Source organism: Echeneis naucrates, chromosome 21 (assembly GCF_900963305.1).
Source record: "Echeneis naucrates chromosome 21, fEcheNa1.1, whole genome shotgun sequence".
Lineage (NCBI taxonomy): Eukaryota > Metazoa > Chordata > Actinopteri > Carangiformes > Echeneidae > Echeneis > Echeneis naucrates.
The window spans coordinates 12120868-12133515 of NC_042531.1; the positions used below are offsets into that span (position 1 = coordinate 12120868).

General features: G+C 40.3%; 1 protein-coding gene across 1 annotated transcript; it reads right to left on the bottom strand.

Moving 5' to 3' along the window:
• Nucleotides 1–167: 167 nt before the first annotated feature.
• Nucleotides 168–10248, bottom strand: smarcal1 (SWI/SNF related, matrix associated, actin dependent regulator of chromatin, subfamily a-like 1). The gene is made up of 17 exons (XM_029530490.1): nucleotides 9559–10248; nucleotides 9195–9471; nucleotides 8597–8647; nucleotides 8243–8503; nucleotides 8094–8144; nucleotides 7816–7999; nucleotides 7466–7616; nucleotides 5933–6094; nucleotides 5719–5784; nucleotides 4606–4746; nucleotides 3814–4032; nucleotides 2563–2633; nucleotides 2258–2360; nucleotides 1819–2001; nucleotides 1423–1523; nucleotides 1147–1243; nucleotides 168–977 (listed from the first exon to the last, which is right to left on the bottom strand). Exons 1-17 carry the CDS (start codon nucleotides 9895–9897, stop codon nucleotides 840–842), a joined length of 2595 nt encoding a protein of 864 aa, XP_029386350.1. The 5' UTR covers nucleotides 9898–10248; the 3' UTR covers nucleotides 168–839.
• Between the last annotated feature and the right edge of the window lie 2400 nt (nucleotides 10249–12648).

A 12648-nucleotide genomic window follows, 5' to 3' on the forward strand; every position in this document is an offset into this window, starting at 1 on the left:
CTGCCCCTTAAATCCTGCTTAAGGCATTTAACAGTGAAAAGACTCAGCAGCAGCTTTAGGGTGAATACAGAAAAACAGGATCATACAATCATCACTAATCAGCCAATATATTCAGTCCTCACAGAAGACTCAGTATTCAAAAAGTGTATCACTCTTCATTCTATTTTGGCTTGCTTACAAAACATTTGAAAATGATGTGACAATAAGAGTAAGGGGAAATCAGGCCCTTGAGCAACATTCCAATGTTGTGACTAACTGATACAATCAATTTCAACAAGTTTACAAATCATTCTATTGCTCCTATACACATTGAAAAAATGATTTACAGCACAAATTGAGAAAAGTATGTGAACCACATTAACAAAAGCAAACTACTCAGGTGTTTTAAACCTGCAGTCCAATCTCTGAAATCAGATTGGAGGTGTCAGCTACAGGGTCTTTGACATTTTGAGTTTGCTGATACAAGAAGTATGTCTTGCAATGCAAAAAAAAACCCTTCAAAACAAACAAACAAAAAAAGCTGAGGTATTGAATCATTGAAATAAACGTGTGTGGTTGATACTGACACAATACAAGAGTGCTAGTTTCAGAAATATTACATCATTGAGTCTCAATTTCTTTTATTAACAAAAATTTGCATAGTTGTTTATTACAATCCTATTTTACATTTGCCTAAATAATAAAACATTATTTCAAGCACAAAAAATAAGTTGTCATGACTGAGAAAAGCAGCACTGGTCTTACCATCAAAGCCTAACTGATGTCAAAAGAAGTTGTCACAGTTAGTCATCTGCTTAAACAGTCCTTGACACTCCTGCCTGAGTTTATCCAACCATGCCCTAGTGCTGGGCAGGGCTGTTTCCAGGGGGAGTGTCCTCCCAGTCGTTGGCAGCCTCCAGTAATATGGCTTCATCTATGTCGTCATCTGCTGAGAAAGATCTCTGGAACATCTCCATGATGCTCTTCTGCTTCGGGTCCTGAACAAATCCAAAGAATCAGGTTCAGGACAGAATCTGTCTGGTTTAGTTTTATATGCTGTTGTCCTGGCTAGACTAACATGAATATGCCAGTCATGTACAGGTATGTGCATTAATGCTATTTAACTGTATTGCATTTTATTTATTTATGGAGAAGTGCTGATTATACCTTTGAATGGAAGCTGGTGTTCACTGCATTGTCTGAGAGGTTTGATTCAGACAGACCCACTTGTTCCAAGACGTTCATTTTTTCCTGGATCATTGGCCTGGATCAATGCATGAATAAATCATTACAAAAGAGCAGAGAATTAGATGATGTCACATTAAATTGACCCACTGCTGTTAAACCTTTGGCTGAGCAGTGGTGGAAGACTGATTATCGGGAGGAAACAGTTTGAATGCTCCAAGCAAACCATGCCATTGGTTCATATTCAGAGAAACATACCACAGGTGATCATCGGCCGTTCCCTTGGCAACCAGGTAGTGAATGTTCACATTGCTGGTTTGTCCAATTCGGTGAACCCTATCCTCTGCCTGAATGAGAACCTGCAGGAAAAGAACTTATTTAAAACACTGCCAAAAAAAAAAAAAAAAAGCATCAGAAATTTCTTGTTAACGCTCCCTTCCTTTACCCTAGAAAAAAAATTTCTAGCCACCTGAGGAATGTAAAATCTCTTAGTTTTTATTCAACTTCCGTTTAGGCCTTCTAAATATCAAAATAGATCAAAAGAAATAAGTTTCACTGGAACTAAAATGGAGTGCTATATCGTAACAAATCATGGCACTAATAAATGAATACAGAATCTGCAGTATTTTGTCATGATAGCATTGTGCAGCTTACCCCAGGGTTCCAGAACAGTTCAGCAAAGATAACCAGGTCTGCAGCGTGCAGGGTCAGCCCCATGTTAGCTGCAGTGATGGACAGTAAAGCCACACAAGTTTTGGTTGTGTGCTGGAACTTCTCACACAGCTGCTGGCGCTCGGCTGATGGGGTGTTCCCATCAATACGAATAAAACCGACGTTCTGCAGATTTAAACGATTTTAATGCAGACCAACAAAATGTCATAACATCCCCACTACTGTATAAGTAATAAATAAAACTGACATATTAACAATTTTTGCTCTTGTAGTAATATCTAGCTGAATGTTCACTGGCATATCCACATTTGTTCTCTGATGGAGTTGACCTTAGGGCTGACTTCCCATAAATGATCACATTCAAGTTACAGGGAAAACATCGTATTCCTTTGCTTCAGTAGCCTTTTTTCCCAACACTCACCTTTTTCCCCAGTTCGGAGGTGATGTGATCCAGAACTAACTTGTGATGGGCGAACACTAGAAACTTCTCCCTCCCACACTCCAGCATGTCTGTTATGTACTCCCTGTCAGTGACAGAAAACAATACAGCTGTCCACTATTTCAAAAGGAGCATATAAAATGCTTTAAATATTACAGAGTCTCAGAACCGGTGCCATCATCGCGGTCTGACAAAAGACGATTCAGTTCACATTTTATTCTCACTGCTCGCCAATTCTAAAATGATTCTACTTTACGGATCCCCACCATTAAAGGGTCTGTACTTACATAATAGCTTGTAGCTTGGCATCAGCTGTGTGGTTATAAAAGATGAGGAGGGCTTCCTTCTCTTCTGTTTTCTGGAGAAGAGGTAAGGAACAACACAGCATAAGAACTGACGGGAGATTCAGTTTGATTCGATAGGACTGCCATGACTCTGAGGAGCAGTGTGATTTTGCAGTTTGGTTTTGTCAGCCCCATCATTTTGCTGGACCATTCTAGGTTTGGTTTACAAACATTATTTAACATTATTTGTATTTGGGACCTGAAAGGATGCGTTCATGTGAAGTGGACTGAATCAATACTTCTGACTTCCCTGGTGCAATAAAGATTCATAAACCCTTTCTTATCGGTAATGTAGAACTAGGGCTGGGCGATATATCAAGTATACTCGATGTATCGCGGCTTGTACTCTGTACTTGAGTATATGTTTTCACATTTGCTTTTAGCCGCAGACATTTAACTATAGGCTTTTCACACTCTCTCTCGTCTCTACTTCCCACAGAGAGATAAAACAAGCGCACCTAGTTACATACTGTCGTGCGTGCGACGTCACACGCTCTTGCCCAGCAGAAAGGTAGCAGCAGCAGGTGCTAATGGTAACACATGGAGGATGATGAATTATTTCCAAAGAAAAAACAGCACAGCATCCATTGTCTGGCGATGGTTTGGGTTCAAGAAGGAAGACATCGAACAAACAACGGTAATATGCAAAATATGTCGCAAAAGCGTTGCTTCGAAATGTAGCAGTACAACAAATTTATATCATCATTTGAGAAACCACCCGCTAGAAAATGAAGAGTGCTTCAAACTTCGCACAACATCTCAGACCGGTGCTATATCAAAGACTACAACTTGACTTAGTTGTGATTTCCCCCTTTTTGCTTGAAAGATTAGAATTAGCATAAATTAATGCAGTATGAACAAGAATGTTTTAATGTAGACATTTTGAATAATTGTACGGATGTGACTGTATGCATCAAGTGTTAATTCAAGGCTAAGGCAAAATATCGATATATATCGTGTATCGTGACATGGCCTAAATATCGAGATATTAATAAAAGGCCATATCGCCCAGCCCTATGTGGCTACTTGTCTTACTTTGAAATACATAGAAAATTAGGAAATTTCTTCATTAGCTTTAAGTAAATTCAAGCAACTCAAGATAAATATCAGCAGAGTTTACTTAATAGTTATTTGGAATGTTTTTTAAAAACTTTTGATGAACTGTTGTGTTTTTTCATTACATCAATAACTTACATTGCGGTGTCCTTTGGCTAACTCCTTGGCAGCAGCTGACAGAGCAGCTTTTGTGCGAGTATTTATCCCATCAATTGTCACTGTGACAACCTTGCGCTGTTTAGCAGGTAGCTGTGACAGGACGTCAGACTTGAGACGGCGCAACATCAGACACTCTTCCAGCAGCAACTTCAACTCGCCAAGGTTAGAGGAGCCTGAGTAATCCCAGCCCCAATTCATCTAGAGAAGATTGGAAGGAGATGACAGGAGGTAAGAAAAGAATACGCATAAAGGTTCTTTTCATCTTACACTGGAAGGTTTTCATATTCAAACTAGGAAAATTGAAATGAACTGAACAGCCCAGACTCTAAACACAGAAATGACACTTTTCCACCAACTTCGAAATCAGTCATCATGGCCAAATTAGGAAGAAATTGACTTTTAAATCATGCAGCTTGTTCCCTGTTGAGCTCACTGAAACGAATTAAGAGAAGCAAAAAAAGAGAGTGAAATAAATTGATTTAAAGCTCATATTAACTAAAAAAACAATTTCAAATCTGTTCGTTGTTGTATTGTATACAATGTTTACTGACATACACTGCCTTTAATGTGCACTAATTCACTTTTACAGTGCTTCTCAGTCAACTTTTTTCCCCTAGATGAATACGTTGGACAACTTCAAGGAACGGCAAACTGTATATTGTAAGCACTGCACATAATTACATTGTTGGTCATCCATCATCCAAAGTCTGAGGTGTATTTACAGCTCAGAAGCTTTAGGAATCACTCTTGCCCAAATTCAACTTTGGTTACCTGTTTGGCATCACAGTAGCGAATCCCAAAGTCATGGAAGCGAGGGAAGAGTGTAGGTCTGACAGCCAGGATCTGGGTGTAAAGCTCAGAGGGTCTGGACATGGCAGGGGTCCCAGACAGAAGAATTACTCTCTTTGCTGCCTGAGGAGGAAGAAGGGGAAAAAAAAAACAACTCTGATCAGACCATTGCTGGTAGAGTCAAGGTGACAGAGCAAAAAATTAAGCCCAACCAAGAGAAATTAAATTATACCATGAGCCAAATCCTGCAATGCTTTGGCTTCTAGTTAGTGTTCGGAACTGCTCCCAACCAATATCCATTTACACTACATAGCATATACAACACACTGGTGTCTCTCTTAATAGAGCGACACAATAAGAACTGTGCATCAGTGCTATGGCTCCATCAGCACCTTGGCTGATCTATTGGATAGTTGTGTGCAATAACTGTTTTATATTGCTATTTTAATGGAGGAACAAACAATTTGTACCCCATTACAAAGTATATTCCTTCTACTGTTCCACCACAACAGAGGAAATAAAATCTTTCAACCAATAACTGGTTACCATCAACAGCATTACTAAAAGATACGCATTCTCCCACTTAACTTGCATCAACAGGAAACATATGAAGCTTCTCTAGTCTTTTATTCTATGTTTAGAAAGGCTCTATCCTAATTTATCAGTGGTGACAAGCAGTCAAATTTAGTTTTGTTTCAGCTAGCTTCAAGTTAAAAAGAAACAGTATTGTCAGATAGCAGAAATCCCAGATATGGTTTAGTATGAAAATCTCATCTATTGTTCAGCTGTGCCAGAGTCTATCTGCCTGCAAATTTTATGTAAATCTGGGGCTTGTTGCAAAAGCTGGAACAGTCACAAATCTGATTTGGGATCTAATGTAAAGAAAAGTAACCTTGGCTAGTTTTACTCAGCAAAGTTCTGCCTTAGTAAAACCTGCTTTTGTGAACAAGAGCTATCTTGTGTATTTTGATATTTTTGAGATGAGATGCAGGAAATGCCAATTACGCATAAAAAGATTACTTTTTGGCTCACGGTATAAAATTATGAATTCAATATAACAAAACACATTTAGAAGAAAAAGAGGTAGACAAACACCTTCAGCAGGGGCAATGCTGCTTTACAGCGAGCCGTCTTTATGTTCTTGAGAAAATGGGACTCATCCTGCACAGAATAATAAAAAACACACCTTAAAATGACTGCATCAAAGGGAAATTGTCTCAAAAATAGTCAGCTGAATGAGTTGAATAAATATTGAGGAGCCATGTGTGAATAAAAAAAAAAAAAAAAAAAAAACAGTCGCATGGCTCACCATGATGAGAACACTGAAGGGGTTGCCTGGCTGCTGTTTGTCCATCCTGCTCAGCAAATCGTAGCTGATGATGTTGACCAAACCAGAACGCAGGTTGTCTTTGGCCTTCACCACCACATTAATACTGTCAGGACTCAGGGAGGGAAGCCACCGTTCGAAGGCCTACATACAAGGATAATACTCATGTCAGACGTGCAGAGGGCAAAAGAACTGACCACATATCAGGATGTGTTCCTGTCAATTTCTGTAATTTGCAACTAACATCATAGACAGTAACTTTATGACTAAAAGCTGGTTTGAATGTCACTCATCACTTTTAATTCATCCCAACGAATATCGCAGTGTGGCGATCTGTGAACAACCAATCACAAACTTTGGAAGATCTTCACTGTGGCCTAAATGTCTCTGACAATTCACTTACATGCTCTCCATTTGCCTGTCAACCTGGCTTAAGCTCACAAAGTTATAGCTTCAATGCTTTGCAGTAGATTTTGGCCAAATGCTCAACAGTAACAGTGCAGATAACAGCCAAGCCAGGCAGACTAAATGTCCTTTAATGGGACAACATCCTGTGACTAAACTCTGCTCTGTGATCCCAAATCCCAATTGGGGGTGATTGCATTTGATTCAAGATATCTATTTGGAAAACAGACAGTCTTGTCAATAGACAGAAGGCCAAGCAAAGCTCTTCTGAAAGCGTACCATTAGTGCAGCCTGTAAATGCTACTGTGGGTTGAGTAGAGGATGGATGACAAAGTACATTAGATGCACTCTCCAAAAAATATGGAAACTAATATAAAAGGCACAGTAACATTTCAGTGATCCCAAATGTGGGTATGACACATTGGCTTTGTGGTACCTGTCTGCTCATTTACTTATCTACTTTTGAATAAAAGCACCACGAAAAGCTAAAAAGATGTCAATGAAAAGGCTGACAAAAGCATGATAATATACTTAGATACTTGTGAGCTTGTGAGATATTACAGATAAAACAATTAATACAACCTAACTAAGAGAACAATCAATCAGGAAATGTAGTTGTCAGGACGGAAAAAACAACAACAACAACAAAGTATTCAAATAAATAATCGATAATTGTATCTCAATCCTGAAGCAGTGTTTAATACATCCAAATTATAAATCTGCACCAATGAGAGAGGGAAATGGAAGCATGAAATTAAATATTATATTCCCATATTCCCTTCTCAAGACAAAGTACCCAACAATACATATAGGAGAACAGTATTAATATTCATCAAATATCGTGAGCCTTGAGTTGAAAGCTGCATGAAAATGTGCAGGGCAAAGCTTTTGGCAGAGGAGACGCCAAGGATACCCTTTATAAGTGTCTGCTGATTTAATGCATGCTGATAATGACAGTATTAAATGGAAACAAATATGATACAAAGGAACAAAGATGTGAAACTTCTGCATCTAAGTAATGAGCTGCTTTTCTTTAAAGGCGCAAATGAGTGTGACTACATCCACAAATCCTGGAGTTGGAGTAACAGAAACAGTGTTTAATGTTTTTACCTCAGCCCAGGTGAATCGTACAGAGGAGGGAGCCACTACTAGTAATGGCCACTCATTCTTGTAGTAGGCTGCTATGCAGATGGCCTGCACTGTCTTTCCCAGTCCCATATCGTCAGCCAGGAGGAGGCGGCCTTCCTTGGAGACGGCAAAACTTCAAGAACACAGAAAAAATACCAAAATTACAAGACACACTAGGAAAGTAAGTGGAAGTCAGACTGACCAAAACCTTTAATATTGACTTGTTATGGCAGGCAACTCTTTATTTGCAAATTGAATATTAATAGCTGTCTCAGTTTCTGGCTACATCAAGCAGGAAGAGGAAGAACTAATGGCTGTTCAAAACTGCCTACTTGACTCCCTCCCTCTGGAAGGGCATAAGGCTGCGGGTGAGCGAGAGGTCGATGCCGGAGAGGTCTGCTTTTGGGACATCTAAAGACCTGGCTTCAGTCCCGTCAAACCTGGCAGAGAAAGCCTGGATTACTGCCCTGGGCAGAGGCTCCACCTCCACTGCTGCTATCCCACTGAGGAGGTCCACTGAGTATGGAACACAGCACGGTCAGACAAGATGGCAAATGCAACAGAGGCAAACACAAAGCTAAATCTGCTCAATAAAGTAAATGTTACTCACTGAGTCTCCTGTAATCCTCAAGTGAAAAGCTCCACTTTCTTGTTTTCATGTCTGCCACACAAACAAAAAGTCAGCACTGGTAGCTTTTGCGGGATAACTAAAAGTTAGGAGGAAGTAAAACTATATTAATCCCATGAGGTCATTGTCACCATAGTTCTTTGTTGGCATTTGCTTGAAGGCAGCAATGACGTCAACATGGTAACCAATGTCAACCTCAAACTTTGTCTGAGACACCAGGATGCATTGGCCCTGCAGAATGGCTCCAGGTTTCTGCCAGCCGTTGCACAGTTTCAGCAGTGCACCTAAAGCTGCTCCATTACAAGCTCGGCTGGTGGCCGCTTCAACGTCCACCATTTCCATCCCCTCCAGAGGCTTCAAAGACACAGAGGCGATGGAGGCCGCTTCCTCCACTGAAACCAGGACAGGATAAATACTCCATCATGCCTTCCAATTTCATGTAAAATTAGTGCAACTTTTTTGAAATATTTCCCAGATGTACACACTTAGCTGTTGATAGTCCTCCAGGCTGAAGTTCCACATCTTTGTGGTTGGGTCTGAAACAGCAAAAATACTTTGTCAACATAGTAAAGACACTGAGATGATCAAACACGGAGAGGAATATAACTCAGAATAATAACATTTTGGAATTTGTGTTCCTGGCATCTTTAACAGGGCCCTTTGTGGCTTTTACAGCGGTGAGTTTAGCAGTGTAGTATCTATCTAGCCTTGCAGGTTATCTTGATTATGCACACAGAAACAAAACTGACAAAACCACAATACCACCTGCTCACAATGCAGTAGCTGCGGACTCAAAAGCTACTAAGATATAATATGGAGCTGCAGACCTTGAGCTATCGACTGTTTTGTTTAACTTAGTATTCATGACTTTTAGCATTTTTATTTCTGTCATACTTCACAAAATGTTTTGCTACTTAGGGGGCTCATGCAAATAACATTTCAAAAAGATATAAGAAAATGTTGGTCTTTTCTTGTATTCATGCTCATATTCTACTATTTCTACTGAGTGATCTGAGGCTGCAAAAGGCACAGCCCATCAAGTGTCTGATTCAAAAGAACATTATTACAACAGCAGATACCTACCATAGTTCTTGGAGGGGATGGATTTGAAGACAGCAATAAGCTCTGCATGGTATCCGACTTCTACTCTGAAGCGGTCCGTTGCATGAGGCACACATTTTCCTCTCACAGATATGGCAGGCTTTTTGGCAGGTACAGTGGTTGAAGTTGAAGAGTTTGAGGGTAGCTTTGCTGCAGATGTTTGGATGTGTTTAATGGTTGTTTGCTTGTAGAATGAGTGAACTGCACCACCAGAGCTACTGGAGGTCAGGTTAGGTTTAGTCTGGTCAATAACTTGTATCTACGGAATGAGATAGAAAACAGCGTTAGGATAAACACTGAGCTGCATTTCATCCAAATCACAGAAGATGAAACATTAACGTCCCACCTGTCTAGAAGAAGCAAGGTTAGACACTGCTCTCTGGCTGTTTTGGGCCACACCACCAGGAACCTGCTGATGCTTTGAGCCTTGGTTGGTGAAACTCTGTGGCTCTTTTTGAGAAGTGGGAATAAACCTTTTTGCTGCAGTAGCTGAACTTGATGCGTCTCTATGCTGGGCGAAGGCAGGAGGATGGGCAACAAGGCTGTGTTTGGGGGGCTGTGTCGGTAATGAAGTACTGCTGGGCCCTGCAGCAGTCTGTCCAAGTCTTTGGGCCCTTCTCTCCAAAGCCTTCCGCCTGTTCTCCTCGATCTTCCGCTGCTGCTCTGCTGTCAGCTGATTAGACATGCTGCTGCATCACAGCTCCAGATGGAAAGCCCAAATGTCAGTCACGGCTGGCCAACGCAGCTCGTTACCTGCAACCAGGTGATCCGGCTCGACCCATGAGCCTTTCACAACGACCCCAGGAAGCAAAGTTTGTCCACCCAGCCACTTTGCTGCGTCCGCCGCTAATGGCAACGGCTAACCGCTAGCCTGCCCTCAAACCGAAACCAAAACAAAACTTAACTAAACGCATCGACAGCAGCCGAAAACACGTGAGTACTCATCTGTGCACGGAGTGACGGATGGCGACAATGAACGGTTTGGATGAAGTTTACGACTAGTTTCCCGCCAGGTGTTGGTCTGCAGGAAGATTTGGTTGCCGCCGCGCAGGAAGTGACGTAATATAAAAACAAGCAAACGCGTGCAAGGCTGCATAAAACAAAATAAAATAGAAATGGATTGAAACTCGTTTCAAAAGCTCAACCTTTTGCCAAAAATGTGAATTAAATATATTATTTTGCTCATACATGGGGAGCGCAGCTTTTTGTAGATATACATTTAGGTTAGCCTCATAAAAATTTAACTTGACGCAGTTCTCCTTGTTCGGTATTACATTCATACATCTTTATACTTCTTTTATGTGTATCTTTTTTTGTTCCACTTACACCAGGTTTCTCCTCACAACATCATTTCTATCCGGTGTATTTTAAATGCAATGCACTGCTCCGTAACATTTCAGTCAATAAACCTAAAGCTGCCCAGTCAAGGCAGATCTTCCGGAGAATGAAATGAGTAGCGCTGTCAGCACTTTAAGGAGAAATGGCTACTATTGTGCTGTGCAAATCAGAGGATCATTTGACTAAGGTCAAACCCTTTTATCAGGGATAGCAAGGTGAATAACATCAAGTCAATGAACTTCAACATCAACAAAATCAGGGTGAGCAAGGACTACCACTACATCCAAGATCTCAAGAGCACTCCTCTTCACAAAGGGTTGTATGCTACTAAGGGAAGGCCTTTGTGTGGAACCATTAGGCCCAATGATTTCTGTGAATATGGCCTTCTGGCAGGCGTTGGATGACATACTAACAAATCACTTACACTACACTCATTACTAAAGTGACGAAATGATGAAATGTAAATAAACCTGTAGTGTGATCATCTTTTAGCAGTTATATGGATTCATTTAAAATGCTGTAAAGCAGAGGTCTCCACCTGATTAAAATGAGTGGCTCCTTATCAGACCTCAGCAGAGCTCGATGACAAGCTGATCATTTGAATCAGGTGTGTTGGGGCAGGAAACATCTAAAACATGCAGGGCAGTGGCCCTCCAGGACCGGAGTCGATGACCCCTGGTGTAAAGTGTGTATGTAATTCAGACATTCTCTCTAAAGGACTGTCACTTGCAAGAAGATTTACAATGCACACACACGATGCCACATGCAGACCCTGCCTGACCCATCAGCCAACACTCAACTGTGCATCGATTAAAAAACAAACAAACAAAAAAAGAAATAAACAATACCACATACCATGCCACAAATGATTGTTATTTGTTTAGCATATAAACAGATTGCACAAAGCAGTCTCATTGGTTATGTTTTAAAAGTAAGGAAATAATTGTATTTTCAAGATTTCATTCAAAGGTCCATTATGCACATAAATAAGAAAACAAAAATAATAAATAAATATAATACAAATATTATATATGTAATCTGTTGAAAAGAAAAGAAGAAAGAAGATAAATTTTTCTTCTTACTGCTCTATTCACCTGCGGAAAAGGAAGTTTATACTAGTACTTTAAATTATACTGTTATTTCTAAACCTTAATACTGTCCAAATGCACCTGGGTACCATTCACATATTTTCCAGACGGAGTAACCAATTGATAACGAGCTGGCGAAATTGTCTTAGTGCTCCATATCGCTCATAGAAGTCCCTTTCCACTTACGTGGGACACACCATTGACCTCTAACTGGAGGATCTGGTGGAGAACAGTTGCCATTGTCATTTATAAAATATCAAACATCAGACCTGTGTCGTGTTCCAGCAGAGCTGTAGCCAGTAAGATGACTCTGGCCTGTAATTAGATATTATTATACAACAGCATTACTGAATTTTGAATAGGTGGTGTCGTGCTGAAAAAAATCTGAAATGATATGCTACTATAGATACCTGCTCATCTGAAATCCTCTCAGCATACTGATTTCCAGTCCTTTTCACGACCCCCCATCTCTATCCTCTTCTTCTGACAACGCTGTTTGTTCTCCCTCTTTGGCAGCCTCCTCTGCTTTGCTCCTGAGTCTCCACCTGCCCTCTTTGACACAGAATGGCTGGGACTGTAATAAACCTGCAGCTTGTAAGGCTTCTTTCTACATGCCACTGGAAATTTAAGACAGATGTTTAGAATAGATGTTAGAAGTTCTTGGTGAACAACGTTTCAAGCTTTCCTAATATCCCTCCTTTCCACAGGCAAGTAAATTACTGGAGCTGACTGTTTCCAACAGTATAGCAGCATTGACTACTAGTAGTAATCTTTGATGTGTTCTATTTACTAACTGAAACATGACGCTCATAAAGCATAAAGCTGAACTTTTGCCTTCTAAAGGTTCTTTAACCTCCTGTCATTGTTTCAATATCTATATTTTTTTCCAATCCTTTAACTACTTTTGTACCTACATTTAGAGTCAAAATAGCATCCTCCATTGTCATACTGTGCTCACACTACTACTACTACCTTCCATAATCCTATTTGTAACTTCAATTTAAATATTT

What these genes read in the sequence shown, in the direction of transcription:
- smarcal1 (XM_029530490.1), bottom strand. Translation starts at nt 9,897, where the DNA reads ATGTCTAATCAGCTGACAGCAGAGCAGCAGCGGAAGATCGAGGAGAAC. An exon ending in TTCCAGAGGGAGGGAGTCAA is followed by an intron (nt 7,617 to 7,815) that starts GTAGGCAGTTTT and finishes GTGTTCTTGAAG; the next exon opens with TTTTGCCGTCTCCAAGGAAG. An exon ending in CAGCATTGCCCCTGCTGAAG is followed by an intron (nt 4,747 to 5,718) that starts GTGTTTGTCTAC and finishes CTTCCTCCTCAG; the next exon opens with GCAGCAAAGAGAGTAATTCT.